The sequence below is a fragment of the Pseudophryne corroboree genome, chromosome 3 (assembly GCF_028390025.1).
Source record: "Pseudophryne corroboree isolate aPseCor3 chromosome 3, aPseCor3.hap2, whole genome shotgun sequence".
In the NCBI taxonomy this organism is placed as follows: Eukaryota; Metazoa; Chordata; class Amphibia; order Anura; family Myobatrachidae; genus Pseudophryne; species Pseudophryne corroboree.
Window position 1 is genome coordinate 294,873,314 of NC_086446.1, and position 19,753 is coordinate 294,893,066.

General features: G+C 41.7%; 1 protein-coding gene across 2 annotated transcripts in view; it reads right to left on the minus strand.

The window, feature by feature from the left end:
* Nucleotides 1–2,231: 2,231 nt before the first annotated feature.
* Nucleotides 2,232–19,753, minus strand: part of CDH4 (cadherin 4) — a 1,018,047-nt gene continuing 1,000,525 nt past the window's right edge. For both annotated transcript variants that reach the window (XM_063959329.1, XM_063959328.1), the window contains exons 11-16: nucleotides 19,592–19,734; nucleotides 17,563–17,796; nucleotides 14,392–14,625; nucleotides 9,925–10,064; nucleotides 8,090–8,254; nucleotides 2,232–2,530 (exon numbers count right to left, since the gene is read on the minus strand). In XM_063959329.1, the coding sequence (XP_063815399.1) occupies nucleotides 2,324–2,530; nucleotides 8,090–8,254; nucleotides 9,925–10,064; nucleotides 14,392–14,625; nucleotides 17,563–17,796; nucleotides 19,592–19,734 (1,123 nt within the window). In that variant the 3' untranslated portion in view covers nucleotides 2,232–2,323. The remainder of the gene's footprint in view (nucleotides 2,531–8,089; nucleotides 8,255–9,924; nucleotides 10,065–14,391; nucleotides 14,626–17,562; nucleotides 17,797–19,591; nucleotides 19,735–19,753) is intronic.

Consider the following 19,753-nt stretch of genomic DNA (forward strand, 5'->3'; position numbering starts at 1 on the left):
TGTTACCAAGTTATATATGTCTTGTTTTCCTTTTTTTTTGGTGCAAGTCATAATACAATTGTTTGTTACTGATTTTTGTTATGCATCACAGTTTTTTCAGAATTGCTCTGTGATAGCACAAATATTGGCACATTATAAGTACATTTGGACAACATGAACAGCTACTGTAAGGGTCGGGGGTGGTTCTCCTCACATTCTAAACTGCATTCACTAAATAGTTGTTGAGTAAATCTGCATTCTTAACCCCTTCACTGCCAAAGAAACCAATGTAGGTATTAACAGCCTAATAGAAGCAAAGCTATAGAAATCCCTATTTGAATGGTTCATCTTTTCACTGCCAGAAAGAACCCATGCAGTAGGATCTGGCTAAGTACTGTAGACTGTTGTTTGGGCACCGTTTATTGTCTCTTCTCTCCTCCAACCTCTCCTGAGACTTATATCACCTCACATAATGTACCGAAAAGGCACTTTTCAAAAACATATTTCTTTTTAATGATTTTCAATTTTTTTCTTTTTCATTTTTTTTGGTTATTTTGTTTTTGTTTGTAAAAACAGTGCTTTTAAAAAAGTTTTTTTTTCAAGTTAAGATGAAAGAGTGGTGTAACACTCAAGTCATCAGGAAACCTTCCTGCTCACCTATGTACAGATGCATGTATATGTAAGGGTGTATATATATATATATATATATATATATATATATAGGGACGGGAAGCAGCAGTAATGGAACGCAGACATGCCGGAATGCTTGGAAGGCAAAAATGCAACAAAAATGCTCAATTCCAGTTGGGGATAATCCAGTTCTCTGTTGGCCAGTAAGCAACTCTGTAGGGTGTTCTATATGAAGCCACAAGAGAAGTAGTGAAAGTAAATTACTTGTCCCTCACATTTTTTATATTTCACATCTGACCAGGACAGATTGTGACTGTTTTTGTTTTGTTTTTTTTGGTCTGAATAAATATTGAGCCTATCAGTTTACTAATGACACAGAGTTTCCCACACTCCGCCATCACAGTCCAGGTTTTAAGGATATCTATGCTTGATTCCAGATGGTTAAATCAAATTGACTGAGGTACCTATTAAGTCACCTGTACTCAAGTATGAGTATCCTTAAAATCTGGACTGCAATAGCAGAGTTTGGGAAACACTGAACTGACAGGTGAGTCACATATTGATGCCACTAGCTCCTAAATTGATAAGAATGAACTGGTTCAGCCCCAAAAAATGTCCACTGTAGAGGTAACAGATATATATTATCTGTCATCAGGGGCTGACTGGCAACTTTCAGCCCGGAGGGCAGACTCAAGCAAATGGCCCAGCTTTTCACAGGGAATCTGCAGTGAGGTGGCCCTGGAACACTTAAATTGCACTGGCACGGGGGGCAGATGGCACCCTGCAGAGCCAGCCCCTGTCTGTCATGGTACTATAAGTGCTCTTATTTATTTGAAACAGGAAAAGGGACTTCCCTTTACAAGCCTCCAAACTCAGGGGTAGATGTATGATGACGTTTACCGGTGACAGGCACTTTATGTGCTGCAATTACCCCTTCTCCCCATGTATCAATGTGTTACAGTGTGCAAAATGATAAGTGCCAGTAAATGTATGAATGGTACGGCACTGCAGCTGTCATTGCCACATGCCTAGCATTGTCCCTGGCTGTCGGTTACAACAGCCAGGGATTGTGCATTAAAAAAAGAATAAAGTGAGGGAGTTTATTCAATAACACAGCTGGGGGAAAATGAGTGGCGCATGCGTAGAATGTATGTCAGCACCGGTCACAGACAGTGACTACAGCTGACAAAGGGAGGATGTAATTCGCTGGACAGATTAATTAACACTCCGCCTCTTCGGAAAAACTCCTAAAACATCCTGCCGAAGTCTGGACCTGCTTCACCACGATAATGTGCAAAGCAGAGCCAGACAAATGACGGTTAAACACACCTGATAATACATCTACCCGCGTGTACCTTGTAAAGTGCCTACCTGCAACATCACTGCCAATATAAGTTTAGGAAAAACTCTGTCTTCATTGCCAAATATTAAAACGGACTTGGTCAAACTTTCTACATTACTGTATATATTGGCAATACAATTACAGTCTTCTTGCCTGGTGCAGAGTGAAATAAAAAAAAAAGATAAGAGCTTTTTACTTTCCATATCTGCCAAAATTAACTGGAATGAAGCAGAGAAATAAAGTTTGCCTAATTTAACACTAAAAAGAACACAGTCAGGAGGGGGCTGGGAGTCGGGAGTTTAATAATAAAAAAATGAAAGCTGCCAGTGTACAACTGAGGAGGTTATGTTTCAATAAGATGCAGACGTCCTGTCAATCCTCCTCCCCACCGCCGTACAAGTCAGCCAGTTTTTTGAAGCGAGGACCCCAATCATTCAAGTACTCAAAGTCCTGATCCTCTGAGCTAGAGGAGTTAAGAGAACTAACAGACCCAGCGGTGGAACCGCTACCTTCATAATCGAAAACCAGAAGAGAGTCATAAGGTGGCGCTGTAGGATCATTGTCAGCGGCTCTGAGTCCCTGTAATAAAAAAGAAAGATAAAAAATAACAATTCAGGCATTGTACACAGAAGTGAATCTATAATGCTCTTTTAAGCCATACTGATCAAGATGGCCTTCCCCAGAAAACGTGCCTACAGTTGTTCTTAACATTTGGGGATGTGTACTAGCAACTATCAAACAGCGACAAACATATTGCATGCAGTGACCAGCAGGTTATACTGAACAATGTCCAGCATTTTATGATTAACAATAATACATCTCCAAGAAAGAACATATCCTAAAAATTTACGTATGTCAAGTGTACAATCGTCTATACATATATTACAACAGAAATGGATTTTAATATACGCGGTCACATTACTTTACATATAACAATAGAATCAGCTCATTATAAAACACAATGGTTTAGTTGGGTCCACCGGGACTTTTTTGGGGGAAAGAACCCCCAAACCAAGGGCTGTGCCTTGGAAACAAGAATGTCTAATCACAACAGTTTAGGGAAATGCTAGGGATGCACTTTAATTGATGTCACTGTTACCTACTGTACTGGTACAAGAGATTGGGAGAAAATCATTTTAAGCTTTTTTTCTGATTACGTGACCCTACCACAGTCTCCCAATACTGTGGCTTCTATGTGCTCTGTATGTGATGTGTATAAGAGAAGCTTACTGTATCCCAGATTGCCTTCGCTCTAAACTAATGGGCCCTACACACTGGGCATTTTCTGCCGAGGTGCTCAACGGCGGGTGGAGGAGGGTGGGAGGGAAATGACAGGGGAGTGACGTTTCTTCACTCCCCCCGTCACCCGGCCCCATAGCCCTGCATGCTAATATAGACGAGATTGTCCATATTGGCTTGCATGTATAAACGAGCCGGCACCAACGATGAACGAGCACGGGGCCACGCTTCGTTCATCATTGGTGCATGCACACTGAAAGATATGAACGATATCTCGTTCATTAATGTTCATCTATTTCAGTGTTATCGCTTAGTGTGTAGGGCCTATTAGAAAAGTTTGACGCAAACTCTGTAATATAATAGTAATGTATAATATAATATAATAGTAATCTTTTCCACTTTATATATCCTTCTTTATATTTTCCTTCACCTCTTATTTTGTGTTTAATATTTCTTAATATTGTCTGTTGATTTACTGTGTTTTGTATTACAGTTGAATGATGTAAATAAATAAATAAATAATATTAAAATATATAAGAATCCCTGCAGTAGGATCTTGCTAAGAAGACTGTTGTTTGGGCACCGTTCATTGGCCCTCATTCCGAGTTGTTCGCTCGGTAAAAATCTTCGCATCGCAGCGATTTTCCGCTTAATGCGCATGCGCAATGTCCGCACTGCGACTGCGCCAAGTAAATTTGCTATGCACTTAGGAATTTTACTCACGGCATTTTCATCGTTATGGCGATCGTAATGTGATTGACAGGAAATGGGTGTTACTGGGCGGAAACAGGCCGTTTTATGGGCGTGTGTGAAAAAACGCTACCGTTTCCGGAAAAAACGCAGGAGTGGCCGGAGAAACGGAGGAGTGTCTGGGCGAACGCTGGGTGTGTTTGTGACGTCAAACCAGGGACGACAAGCACTGAACTGATCGCAGATGCCGAGTAAGTCTGGAGCTACTCAGAAACTGCTACGAGGTGTGTAATCGCAATATTGCGAATACATCGTTCGCATTTTTAAGATGCTAAGATTCACTCCCAGTAGGCGGCGGCTTAGCATGAGCAAATCTGCTAAAATCCGCTTGCGAGCGAACAACTCGGAATGAGGGCCCTTGGGCCTAATTCTGAGTTGATCGCAGCAGCAAGTTTGTTAGCAATTGGGCAAAACCATGTGCACTGCAGGAGGGGCAGATATAACATGTGCAGAGAGAGGTAGATTTGGGTGGAGTATGTTCAAACTGAAATCTAAATTGCAGTGTAAAAATAATGTAGCCAGTATTTACCCTGCACAGAAACAAAATAACCCACCCAAATCTAACTCTCTCTGCAAATGTTATATCTGCCCCACCTGCAGTGCACATGGTTTTGCCCAATTGCTAACAAACTTGCTGCTGCGATCAACTCAGAATTACCCCCATTGTCTCTTCTCTCCTCCAACTTCTCCTGAGACTTATATCACCTCACGTAATGTACCGAAAAGGCACTTTTCAAAAACATATTTCTTCTTAATGATTTTACATTTTTTTTCTTTTTCATTTTTTGAGGGCTATTTTGTTTTGGCTTTTAAAAACAGTGCTTTTAATGAAAGTTTTTTTTCAAGTTAAGATGAAAGAGTTGTGTAACACTGAAGTCATCAGAAAACCTTCCTGCGCAGTGCGCACCTATGTACAGATGCATGTACATGTATGTGTGTGTGTGTGTATGTATATATATATATATATATATATATTATTATTATATATAGTATATTTAATAAAGAGAGGCTACTGAGTATAAAACAATCCAGTCAACCAGTCAATTTAGTACCCAGATCTGGAATTCCACTTGAAATCCATTATACTCCAGAGCAGGAATGGCTGTATTTTATTATGTTTGAATGCAAATGCATGTGATTAATTTTTGCACGTTCATGGGATAGTGAAAGACTGTGGAATAAAAGTGTAATAAAAAAATCACTGAATAGAAACTGAGCACAAATGATAATATAATAGAATTACAATTTTTAAAACACAGGCAGCAGTGGCATTATATTTGTGTAGAGAATATGCCTGGTGGTAAGTTCTATAAGGAAGGTGGATGAACCATGAGCGCTGATGATAAATTATGTTGTTATGGCTGTGATACAGTAATAAAAAGTGAACAATAATATTTGCACTATTCATCAGTAATCAATAAATAAGTAAATTCTAGCTGTTTAAATAGTTCACAGTTAATGAGCATTAAATGATAAAACTACTGTATAAGTTGATCCAATATGATGCGGACTCTGATGCACAGATTGTACACACATTCGTTGGCAGCTACAGTACAATTGGTTTATCACCATAAAGTTTTGTTAAGTTCATGAAATGAGTATAGATATACATACACATTTTATATAAAAATATATATCTGTAAATGTCAGTAGCAGCATCTTTATTACAAGACATCTGCTATATCAGTCTTTTACAGAGGACAGGTGATTATAGCATTGCTCATTGTCAGATGGCTTAAAAGACGCTACTGCAAAGCCCAAGATTCAGACTATTAGCAATTTACTGACATGAGAAATCTGTGTGGGACTGAAGAGCAAAATACTGACAGATAGAAATCCAGAACAATATGTTACTATAATGAAAACATGGCTGCATTTAATATTCCTGACTTCTGCCAATTGTCTCTAAGGAAATAAAATCTTGATTTAATTAGAAAACAAGAAAGTGCTTTCTTTAATAAAAGAAAAAAAGAGAGTACAAAGAAATACAATATACGCTGTCCAACATTACTAAAAAAATACTCTGGGTTTCAGATTTTTGTGTCTATAATTAGCTGTAATTTTTGGAATGCGTCCTGCACATTTTCAGGACTTCTCCAAATACTAATGATTGTCCCCTCATCCCCCTCAATTTCTCTGATGATTTTGATTTAAATTCCATTACCTCAACAGTCAAATTAATAGGCATCCAATTACGAAGCAGATGGACATGGCTGTCAGATTACAGCTAAAATGGCAATTTCATCTACGCAGAGAAGAAAGACTCCATACAGCTGCCAGCCATGGTTGGACAAGAGCTAATTTCTGGTTGGCATCCAAATTCTGTCTAACAGCTTGAGAATGAGCTTGGTTCTGGTATGTGGTAAACCTTTTCACCAAACTCATCCATAGGGGGATATTCAATTACCCCCCCCCCCCCAAAAAAAAAAAAAAAGCGGGACAAGATAAGGGATTTTGCTGTCATTTTTACCCAGTGCTCAATATTGTGCAATTCAATTGTAGCCTGTTTTTCTTTTAATCTGAAAAATGACTTGTGTTGGTACTGTCAGCCCAAAACGTACCAGTAACTGCTAAATATTTACACTGCACTGTACCATTCGCCACCTTGAATGGAGTGTAAACAGGTAGGACATGCACATACTGCCCCTGTAAGCTGTCCTACTTAGTATATATGTATACATAATTAAACAAAATGGCACAGTTAGTGGCTTTTTACAAATTATTCTATTAAATTGGCTATAATGAAATGAGGGCTTATAACCAATCAATAAAAATAATACAATAAGGCAGGTGGGGGGCAGTCGTTACTGTTGTACCTACAGGCAGCCTCACCCATAAATCTGCCGCCTCTACTGACACAAATTGAAGAGAGAAATTGGGGGATCATTTGGTCTGTATGTTCACTCTGCTCAAGAGGATATCGAGTAATTTTTATTAGAGGAGTTGATCATTTGTAGGGAACTCAATCTTTTTATGTAAATGCCTCCAATATAGCAAATGGGATGAAGTTTTCCTCTGGCACCCTCAGCAGTACCTGCAGTCTGATTGGATCAATTAAACTCAGGCGGTTGCAGCTAAACACTGCAGGATTCAGTCCATCCTGTATTTTTCGATAGGATTGAATACAAATATACTGATCAGTGGCTTCCCACACATATATAAGTTGCTAACAGGCTTCTGTTAGCTTCTGGGAAGAGTCCTTCTCTCACTATGTCACTCATACATTGTAACAAGATGGCGCCGCACATGCAAGGTCGTAGTACTGGTAGCCATCTTGTTATGGGAATGTAGCATCATCCCCGGAGGAGCCATATTGGAGACTGCGCAGTAACACTTTCCTATTCTAACATATTTAACCTTTTTTTTACAAGAACGTAGAGGCATTGATCAAGTTTGAAAAATCTTCCCTTTTTAAGTCTCTATTTTATTTTCTCAATGTGCCCAGTGTGCTTTCCAGTTGGAAGTGAAAAGTTGAAACAGCTTGGAATGGCAGGTACTGTACGTGCAGTGAATCCAGCACCTGACTACCGCAGCCATGTGATCATCCAGTCAGGGTTTCTAGCTTTCTGCATTTCCTGGCTGTTCCACTACTCCAGCTATGAAATATGAAGTCGTCAGGCTTGAAAACAGCATGGACTGGCTGCGGTCACAGTGAACTAGTGGGGTTCCACTGAACTGCCGTATACTGAGGTAGATCTAAAGGCACTCTATTTAACTCAAAAAAATGAAGGGAAACAGTAGGACCTGAATAATTCATAACAGACAAAAATAATATAGCTGGTAAACTAAACATCTAAGGTCACAATAATGTCATTTTAACACAACAAGGACTGAAGCTCTTATTCAAACAAAAATCCCCTGAAATGACAGGCACATCTGAGCAGAAATTACCTTTTACCTCAGAGCAGGGCACTCCATATTCTCTGTGCTCTTCTCTGCATTTATTTTGTCCACCTTCCACATCCTTATTTTACCGGATGTATGTACTGTACCCCCAAACTGGCCAGCACTAGTGTGGACCCTTACAAATCAACATTAACAATAATCTTTTAACTTTTATTCTTACAAGCTATATTTATTTGGCCATATTACTGTACACTGACAGAATGCCCGCTTTATTTTACTCTAAAACACTTTTGCAACAGTTACCTCACTGATAAAGTCACCAATGTCCCCTGGGTGTGGAAGTACGGGTCTGATAGGGTACTGTGGCTCAGCACCTACTGGTCTCTCATCCACCCGTCTGACACCCGCCACTTTATTCATAACATGATCCAGTGTCTCTGGCTGCTGCAACTGACTTAAATCATAGTCCTGTTGAGAGAGTCAAAAAAGTTTATAAAAGGAAGTCACCTGGTGAGCTTTATTCTATGGACACAAAAAAAAAACCCCTCCAATGTCAGTGAAACAGAAATGTATGTCGGTGGTTCATGACTGAAATATTTTTTGTTTAAGTGGAGATACTTTAAAGGCCAAATGTATGCACGCTGTTTACATAGTTATTCTTAATATAATTGTGCTTATTGTCTTTATTTTGGTGGTGGTGTGTGTGTGTGTGGGCGGGGATGTGGGGGTTGGTTGTCTATATTCCCCATTTTTTTCCCCCCACATAAAAAAAAGAGTTAGTGGTGGGTAAGTATATAATAAAACATGAAATGGCATAGAACAGTGTAGGCCCCTGGGCAGAGCAATGCACTGCGGCCCCTACCCATCCTCCAACTGTAGGGGTGTGTGGGTGTGTGTGTGTGTGTGTGTGGGGGGGGGGGGGGTTCTATCTTCCACTCAGCATGTAGGACCTGGAGCAGTCATTTCTGCTAATTACTCCTTTACTGCACAGAGAATGGGAGATGGGGCATCAAGAGGAACACTAAACTGTAGAAGGGGACATTGGGCTAGATGAAGGGGCCCCGTTTCATGACTTCCACGGTGGTAGGGGGTGTTTAATACACAGGGGAGGGCTAGATAGTGGAGTGGGCTTAATATTTATCATTTTCTGGTGGGAGGGCAGCTTGCTTGACTGCAGATGCAATATCTGCAGTTCCTGGATATAGATTTCCTCACTTTCAATGGGATAAAAAAATTGAGAGTCCTGCCTTTCAGGAGGCACTGGGGATTCGGGGATCAGAGTTCAGGAGCCAGAGTAATTTACCAACAGATATATAAAACTGCATACCAGGCGTGTGAAGCTGGAGCAGGGACCAGCTGCTGGAAGGCTGATTTCTCTGGTTCTGGGCATAGTAGAGACAAGTTGCCAGTGTCCACTGAAAAGGGAGAGTCATAGCTTTTGCAGTATACTCTTAGAAAAACTCAGAGATATCTGGCTGGGAAGAGCAATTAACGGGCTTGAATGGGGACCTCTACTTTGAAGTCGGATATCTCTGGTTCACCAGGGCCAATTTTACAAAATATGGTACCCTGGAAAAAGGGGACCCTACGCTATCAGCCTACGGCCCTTATACTCCTAAGGCCCTTGGGCAACTGCCCATTGAGCCCATATGAAAAGACGGCCCTGCATTTGGGGAGGGGATAACATTAACTGGGAGAGACAACATTTTTGCTTAATGCTAAGCAAGTGTTTTTACGGGTCAGAAGCAATATGAGTCTTGTTCACTGTAATAGAATTAAAAGATTTGTCCATCGTTGAACCCATCTTCTTCTTTATGTTTTGCACTCTCAATGTAACTAATGGATAATGGTATCTCCGCTGAAACCCCACTCAGTATCTAAAGACAGGTGCCAGAACAGACTGCTGCTCACGGGGCACAAGGACTCAATCCATTCAGTCCTATTCAGAACATCTCAGGAGAGCACTTATGTTCAGTGGTGTCAAAGAGGATTGCTACACAGGTAGCCAGGATGAGACAACCCCTTTAAAATAATCTGCATTAATGGCTCCCACAAGATCTTATGAGGACAGGAAGTATTTAAATGGAATGAGCAACAACCATGATCTTTCATCCTATATCCATTTCTCTGGTTGTTACCTGGTCCTCTTCTCCACCACCTTCCTCGTCATACTTCAGTATATTGTCCCGCACATCATCCTCGGGGTCAATCAGCAACTGCTTTGTGTGTCTTTCCTTTTCCCTGCGCTTCATCCACATAACAAATAGCAGAACCATGGCTGAAAGAATGGAAACACCAGCCCTGTTACTACCTCATTCTTAAATCACATGCCTGCACCAAACTCTTTACATGACTCAGATGTATACAACTACAGGTGAGTATATTGCACGATGCAAGGTGTGGGGTATATGAAAGAAAGAGGTAAGCCTGTGTGCTTGTGAAGGTTTGGGGCATACAATAAAATGTGCATCAGTAGGAATTCTATTCTATGATGAAGGGACGATATTTTCTTTGTTTCTTTTAAACAAAACAAAATTTGGTATCAAAAATTTTTTGAATCAGAAACAGCTTTCAAAAGAACTCAATATCGGCTGATAATGAAAGAACCTCTCTCAATTACCCTTCAAACAGAATTAACTTCATGTGATGCTCGCCTCCTGTATTTTAAATGAACATGAAAGTTAAACATATGCAGAAGTAACAAAACACAGGCTCGTGATTATACTCTGTTGCATTTCATGCTAATGATTCCCCTTGATTATGGTCACCTTGCTCCCAGTGCTGAATGATTGGAATTATTTTGGGTGTAAACAGTAACATCATGACATTGTGAGCTCTGGCAAGGAGAAATCTGTGTTTAGGGTGTATGTATCCTGAAGGGTAAACTATGGGTCAAACAGAGTATCCCAGGAGGATGCAGGGCATTTATTATTTAATTTCTGGTTTAGAGGCAGTGCTGGTTAGGAGAAAGGATAAAAGATAAGTAAAGGTTAAGTTTTCATCAGAAGCATACAGTAAAGAGAAGCGAAGGTGGCTTTAGAACAATGGGGGTCACTCCGAGTTGATCGCTAGCTGCCGTTGTTCGCAGCACAGCGATCAGGCTAAAAATCGGCATTTCTGTGCATGCGTATGCACCGCAATACGCACGCGCGACGTACGGGTACAAAGGCCTTTGTGGTTTTGTACAGGTTCTAGCGCTGTTTTCATTTGCACTGGCGGCCGCAAGACGATTGACAGGAAAGGGGCGTTTCTGGGTGGTAACTGACCGTTTTCAGGAAGTGCTTAGAAAAACACAGTCGTGACAGGGAAAACGTAGGCGTGGGTGGGCGAATGCTGGGCGGGTGTGTGATGTCAAAAGCCAACCCTCCAACGTTAGAATCAACGCACACGAAGAGTAAGTTCAGGGCTGGTCTTGTTTTGCACAAAATGATTTTGCAGGTGCTCTGCTGCACAGGCGTTTACACTTCTGCAAAGCGAAAATACACTCCCCCTGTGGGCGGCGACAATGCGTTTGCACGGCTGCTAAAAACTGCTAGCGAGCGATCAACTCGGAATGACCACCAATGTTAAGGTATAGTTTTTGAATGAAGAATAGATGTGATAGAAGTGAAGGTATAGAAGAATGAATTAGAGACAAGTTAGGGCAGAGTTTTGGTTAGAATGAGTTAAAGAGGTGAAGATGGGGTATTGGTTAGAAGAATAGAATAGAGACAAGTGAAGGCAGAATATCGGCTCAAAGAATAAATTATAGAGAAGTGAAGTATAGGCTACAATAATGTGTTAGAGATAAGTTATCTAGAGAAGAATATAGAGAAGGTAAGGAGGAGTACTAGATAAAAGAATCAATTAGCGAGAAGTGAAGGCAGAGTATTGGTTATAAAAATATATTAGTGACAAGTGAAGATTGATTAGAATAATGTATTAGGGTAAAGTGAAGCGTGTTTGTTAAAAAAAATTAATTAGGGGACTATTTATCAATTAATATTTGTGGGATATCCTCAGAAAACATGTTTTTAGGGGGTAGCTGCAAATATTGAGGATTACCCAGAGGGATATCTGTCTTGGTCCCTCCATTTCCAACAACAAAGCAGCCCCCTTAGCTTTCTATGAGAGCTGCTAGCCTATAGTAGGCATTGGGCTATCTTAACCGGTATTTTTTCTGAGAGAGATCCCCTGGATCCTTCTCTGAGTTCTCTCACTGCTAATCAGCAGAATTTGCTATAGTTTGGATCGCATGCTCGGGGCCACCCATCGCTGGGCAAGGCCACCCAGCATACTGACCGGCGTCTCCCCCCCTTGATGAAGCAGAAATTGTGATCGCCTGGCAATTTCTGCTTCATCGTAAAAATGATTGATGCCTCCTGCCGGCGCAGCTTAACTGCAGCCACAGGAGACCTGGCGCCATCTTACCCTTCACGGCCTCTGCGTGTGACATCAGCAAGCCGCCGTGATCACGCCCCCGACATGCCCCAATTTGCACCACCCCACACCCCATTTGGCTGCCTCTGCCCCCACAACGCTCCATCTCCTCCCTGGAAACAGAGCATTGCCCGCCCCCCACCGCCCCGCATCCGCCTCTGCCTGATTGACAGGCAGAAGCGAACGCATTTTCTGTGGACGTGACATTTTCTGCGGGTGCATGCGCAGGACAGGCATTGCGCATGCACCCGCATCTTTTTCTCATAAATTGCGGTTGGATCGTTTATTGCGATCCAACCTGAATTAGCCCCCATATCCGCATTAAAAATGCTAAATGTGGCAAATATGCCTTTTAGAGAGAAATAAAGGTGGAGTATAGATTAGAACAGTTGTTCTCAAACTGTGTGCCGTGGCACCCTGGGGTGCCTTGGGACACTTGCAGGGGTGACCTGGGTTGGTGATCCAGGGCCAATTCAATTTATTTATGGTCAATGTAATAGGCAAAACCGGGTGGTCTTCTGTTTGCCGGCGGTCGGGCTCCCGGCGCTCAGTATACCGGCGCCGGGAGCCCGACAGCTGGCATACCGACACTTATTTTCCCTCGTGGGGGTCCACGACCCCCATAGAGGGAGAATAAAATAGTGTGGCGCGCGTAGCGCGCCACCGTGCCCGTAGCGTGGCGAGCGCAGCGAGCCCGCAAGGGGCTCATTTGCGCTCGCCAAGCTGTCGGTAAGCCGGCGGTCGGGCTCCCGGCGCCGGGATGCTGGTCGCCGGGAGCCCGACCGCCGGCCAGCCGTAGTGAACCCGGCAAAACCAGTGCTGGTGGGTGCTAATCATAAAATATGTGGACAAATAGAAGCAAATCCTGTCCCTCACCACACAGTTGAACCTAAGAATGACATATAAACACAATTTACTTTATTTAACATTTCTCAACAAGAAACTTTTGGCCTAGGGGTGCCATGAAATAAATTCTGATACTCTAGGGCGCCGTGATTCAAATAAAGTTTGGGAACCTCTGTTAGAAGAATGGATTAGAGAGAAGTGTAAATGTGGCTCTGGTTGGCAGAATGTATTTGAGACAAGTGGATGAGAATAACTAATGTGAGAATGGATTAGATGTACTGTAAATTAAGATGTACTCAGTAACAAATTATGGGGGTCATTCCGAGTTGATCGCACTAAGCAACTTTTTGCTGCTGGTGCGATCAACTAATCTTTGCCTATGGGGGAGTGTATTTTAGCATAGCAGGGCTGCGATCGCTTGTGCAGCCCTGCTATGCTAAAAAAGTTTCCCGCAAAACAAGACCAGCCCTGGACATACTTACCCTGTGCGACGGATCCAGCGAGGGCTCGGCTTTGACGTCAGACCTCCGCCCTCCGCTCTCCTGGACACGCCTGCGTTTTCCTTATCACTCCCCGAAAATGGCCGCCAACGGACAGGTGACGCCCCGGAATGCCTTCCTTAAATCAATCTTCTTTCGGTCGCCGCCGCGACCGCTTTCTTAGTTTCCAGCGTCATTGACCACAATGACGCGCGCGTGCAATGCATGCTCATGCATGTGCAATGCACGCGCAGTTATGACCCGATCGCACCGCTGCGAGGAAGTGCAGCGTGCGATCGGGTCGGAATGACCCCTTATGTGCATAGTTAAAAACGTGTACCCATTTGTGACCTTCCACAGCAAAGCATCTCTAGAATTCTTTGCTTTTCTAAACATGACTCAAGCCCTCTGTCTGTAGACCCATGTAATTTGTACTGTGCTGAGGTTGAAAACGGCTTAAAGAAAAATCAGGGTTCATTGTTTGTTGGGAGAATGGATTAGATACTGTATAAATGTAGGAGCAGCTCTGGATTAGACACATTAAAGTACAGTATATATTGGGTTAGAAAATGTCATAGGTTCAGTGCTGGTTAGAAGACTTGATTAAAGAAAGGTGAAAATGCAGCTAAAATTTGTTTTTATTTTATATAAAAATGCTATTTTAATGTGTGTCCCAATTCGACGAAGACGTCATGTTTATGCAGCTGAATAAAATCATGACATGGCAGTAGAAAAGGATGAACTGTTATCATATGATTTCTCACATGACAACAGCCACCAACACATCTGAGGATGCAGAGTATTACACTATGGCAGCAGAGGGTTATTGACCAGTGGACTTATGCAGGAAGATAAACTCACACAACAGGATGATGATACAGATGAGGATGGAGATAATCGCTCCAGTTCCAAGTCTGGTCGCAGCTACTGCTCCAATAGTTGTACAGTCTCCATTGTCATCACAGGGACAGACCTTCACTCTGATAATTGATGTGTTGTAAAGAGGAGGGTTTCCAGAGTCTGCCACAATGACAGGCACCTCATATACACCAGACTCCAAATAGCCGATCTGCAGACTGAGGCGTGCGTAATTACCTGAAAAGACCACAGGGTGGTGCCAGGACAACACCAAAATCACTTCTTGTGAACTATATCAATAGCTACAGTACTATTACCACCTTTGTTTAATGTAGCATTTTTTGTTTCCATTACAAATAGTTACACCGTTTTTTTTCCCAGATGGAATCTATGTTGTGTCTTGCAACACACTGTTTGATTTGTAATTAATAATGAACTTGCTTGTATGAACTGTAACTGTTGTTTACAAATTAAAAGTTATTGGCAATATACATTTGATAAATTGGGCATGTGTATAAAATAACATTAGAAAATAATTAAACAATATCTCCTCTTACAATTAAGGGGCAGATTTAACAATGAGTGATGTTAATAGAAAAATAGAAACAGAATTTGATAGCAGATAAGAACCACTTGGCCCATCTAGTCTGCCCTCTTTTTTAACCATATTGTTACCTCAAACCCTATTTAATCCTTGTTTCTTTGTAAGGATATTCATATGCTGACTTCCTCTACCACATCTGTCGGGAGGCTATTCCACTTGTCCACTACCCTTTCTGTGAAGTAATTTTTGCTCTAATTTCCTCTGAACCTGCCTCCCTCCAGTTTCAGTGTATGTCCTCATGTTCTAATACTTCTCTTCCTTTGAAGAATGTTTCCCTCCTGTACCTTGTTAAAATCCTTGATATACTGAAAGTTTTTATCATGTCCCCCCTTTCCCTTCTCTGCTCCAAAATATACATAATTCTTAATTAATTCTTATCACTTCTTAAGATTGTTAAATGGTGCTCAACTCCTGTCATTTTTCAAACATATGACAGTTAGGAGCTGATTGGCTGGAGCACCATTTAACATTTGCAACGAGTGATAACAAGACTATTACTTGTTGTTAAATCTGCCCCTAAATATTAAATATTAATTCTATGGTGAAGTTATCTATTGTAAGATAAAAGTACAATTTATAATTGACCCCTAGTCCAAGCCTTACGACAGACTGGAGGGCAATGCTGGGTCATTTTAAGACCTAGTGGATAATCACAGGAGCAAGGTATGCCAGAGGAAATAAAAACTATCTTACCTAACTATGCAAAATATATTATTTTTAAGAATTCTTCTCTATTTTTTTTATTACTTGGTAATAAACAACAGGCTATAACAACCAATCGCATAAGGCATAGTGACAAATGTTTTTAGGGAAAGGCCAACAGGTTATAGACCCCTGAACAGAGGGATGGGCACTAGGGATGAGTTATACCCCTTTTCCACCTAGAAGCATGGGTCGCAGCCGGGAGCATGACACGTGTGCTACCCGGCTGCGGCCAGTGCTCAGCCCCCTTTCCCACTGCACTCACCAACCCGGCATATTGCCGGGTTGGTGACGCTGCTGGCATCGTGGCAGGGGTGGCGCTGGGAGATCACATGATCTCCCTGCGCCGCCCATACATACACTGTGAACAGGAGCCGTGTCGCATCGACATGGCTTCCGTTTACACTGCACAGCTTACCGGGTTGAACTCGTGTTCAACCCGGTAAGCTACCCAGGTAGGATTCCCGGATCACTTGATCCAGGAATTTGCAGAGGGAGCCTTTTCCACTAGAAAAAACACGGGTAAATGCGCGCCCCCGTGCATTTACCCGTGCTTTTTGAGCTAGTGGAAAAGGGGTATAATCTGCAGCTAATTTGCATTTTTAAGTCCTCTGTCAAAACAGGAAGAACAGGAGTATGGTGCATGAAAATATACAAACGTATGGTTATTTATTAATAATAATAATAATAATAATAATAATAATAATGATAATAATAATAATAATAATAATAATAATAATAATAATTGTATTATTATACAGATGTGTTCACATACACCTATCCATAAATCATGCCATATAACCAACAGCAGCACCATAAAAAACGCTTCTAAGCTGCACCATACATCCCTGTATGTCTTTTTCTCAGTGCTAATGCGATAAAAGCATAAAGTTGACATACCGTGTACATCCCTAGTGGATGTGTGTGCTGCTGCAATGCTACATCTGAGGAAAAAGGCAAGAGCCTGGTGACTGATATGACTGAGCAGCACCTGACATCCCTCTATGGAACATCGTGTGAAGTTACACTGCCATGATTGTGAGAAAAGTAGAGATTCTAAGCTCTCCGTACACTACAATCCTGCTTGTGTGTGGCTGCCAGGCCAAAGAGACGATATGTGATGCAAAAGAAGAAGCTACAGTGTGACAGCCTGACACTAGCTATCTGTGGCATGGAGAACTAAGTCAGCCACCTGTCTAATGCCATATGGAACAAAAATGCTAGGTGACCGAGGACACATCTGTAGTCACCCAGTACAGGCAGTACATTCATAATAAGCAGAAGACTGGAATAACACAATGAATGAGATTACTTCTAACAGTTTTATGGCTTTGGCTTTAATGGATGAGTGATGGATGGGCTAGAGGTGGCCATTTTGTGGGCCGTGCTGATATTTATGAGAATGCACTCTAGCATTTCACGGGACCGAGTGATATCACAAAGGTACGATGCTTGCTTAGTAGTCTCAGAAGTTTATAGACTTCATGCACATGGATATTGTATCAGCCCACAAAATGGATGCCTGTGCAAGGGTTTATGTAATAACATTGCATTTATGGTGCAGCATTTACACTGAACCATGGCAGCCAATAAATAATTAGCTTTTAAGTGCCTAGTGCAAGTTGGACAATAAAAGTCCATTTAGTTGGTTACTGCAATGTTTACACTTAAATGCAGTGTTTGTAAATGATACTCTGCATACATGATAGGTTTGTTTTAATAGCTGTCTGTTAACCATCACTTAAAGCCACAGTGTTTGACTGATGACCGCCGGCATCCCGAGCCCCTGGATGCTAAATGCCAAATGCATCCTGTTTGACTGTTGGAAGATAATCTCCATGTAGCACTCCTCCTACTGCCATTCTTACCATTTATCCTGGTAATAGTCCAGTTCCTTCTAATGGTGGAGGGCACAGTCGGCAGCTCGAACACAAAAGGGTCTCCACTGGGTTTACGGTCCATGTCTGTAGCTGTGACATTGATGCCATGGGAATTGAATCTCTCACAGATCTGCGACTCTTTGGGAAGGAGCTCAGGAGCATTGTCATTAATATCAATCAGCTGGATCTGCAATGTACCAGTGCCACTGGCAGGGGGAACTCCTGTGGATGGTAGGAAAATATGGACTTTACCTCTGCTTGTTGAGCTCAGGACACAACATGACTTTATTGTTTTACTATTCCACACTTATGTCAAAAATCACATTATCACACAGCTTTCTCTTAAACGTTACTACTTCTGTAGGTAACATTACGGCTTCGCCACGGTCCCTTCAAATATTTAAGGTGTCAGCCAGTGTCAAGCTGCAGCTTAGAAGCTCCTGGTATTATACCTGCCTAGAGCACATCCCAGCTTTCCAACAAGTGAACGCACACTGACATTGCCCATGAGACAAATACTGCACCAGAATAAATGGGCCTATTTACAGAGCCAATTGCTTATGCTGACCAATTCAATACCCTGTTTGTCATGCATATTATGAATCAAATATTCCTCTGTTTTTTTAAATATGCAAGTCTGGTTATACACCATGAATCCTAGATATAGCTGAGCCTTATGGATGACCAGAATCCACACGAAGCAGTATCACCAGCACACTGCAGAACTGACAAGCTGAAAGCAATGTGCCTTTCATCCAAGGAGCGCCGTGTTCTGCTGCAGCCGGGAATGCTATATTCTGCATACTCCTGTACTTCCAATAAAATGATTTAAGAAGGGCCACACTATAAGTATGGTAATTGTAAGTAGCAGGGCAGTTAGTAGCAGGCAACGTTCAATATATAAAGTTGTCACCCTTATATGCAGCTACACAATACACTACTGTTGTATAGCAAACTTACTATACATATAGAGGCATGTGGTCTCTTATACAGAAAGTCATTATCAAGAAAGTTTTATGAACCATAAATGGAATATACAAAGTCAATTATCGCTGCTAATCAGTAAATTTAGCATTACACACAGATACTAACACTAAGGGGCTGGCATTCATGTCTTAGGAGTAAGCCTGAAAAGACACACGCATGAAAAAGCCCATTTATGTGCATCTCAGAATGCATCCAGCTCCAGTACTCCACTACAGCCAAAGTGACCCCATAAGTAATAAGTGAGTATATTTATAGGCAGTGCAGAGATGTAACTGGACAGTGTTAGTAATAAACCCTAAAGTTGCATTACCATATTTGTACACATTACAATGTATTGAAGTGTACAATATACATATGATTATTGTAAAACATAAGTAATATAAGTAGACGACAGCAGTCAGACTAATGAATTATGAATGAGATGGTTCAAAACCCAATAAGAAATGAATCCTTATCATTGTGCATCCTTGCCTACGTGCGTCTGCCCCTTCAACACCACATTCCACCTCTCTTGTGAGGAGTCCCAAGTGTATGATATGTTGGTGTACTGTACATGCGCAGTATTGAAAGCCAGATTTTGCATCTAGCCCCTAAGCGTATATTCCAACAGTTACTATGAGAAGCACTACTAAACAATTGTAAGAAGGAGGGAATGACGGAGTAGAACCCACCTGAACTGCTAGTGAGTTAAAAGATGTTAGGAGTTTCCCTCTCACCTCCATTGCCAGGTTTCCCAGATTATGACTATGATGAATGATGATTATTATTTACCTACCAACTATCAGGCACAGAAAAAAAAATACAATTCTCAGCACTAGACAAAACTGAACACTTACATTGCTTTATCAATGACATGGATCATTTGAAATGAGAAACTTTGTAACAGGCAATGAAAGAATTGCAGACCTGGCAGCCTGCATTTCATTTTCCTGCTGGTGACCAAACACAATTGCCACCATCCCAAATTTAGTGTAACAAAGTGGTATTAAGCAGGTTGATAGGTCTGGTCCTTCCAGATTACAGCTCTCACCATTGTCAGTGGCTAGAAATTTGGCCTCATAGATGTCATCTTTAACAAAGGGGGATTCACGATCCAAAATGGCGATAGTAAACACCTGGCCGTTTGTGGTATTGATAGCAAGCCAGTTTGCCGGGTCATACAGCTTGGTGTATCTGAAGAGGAAGAAAGAAG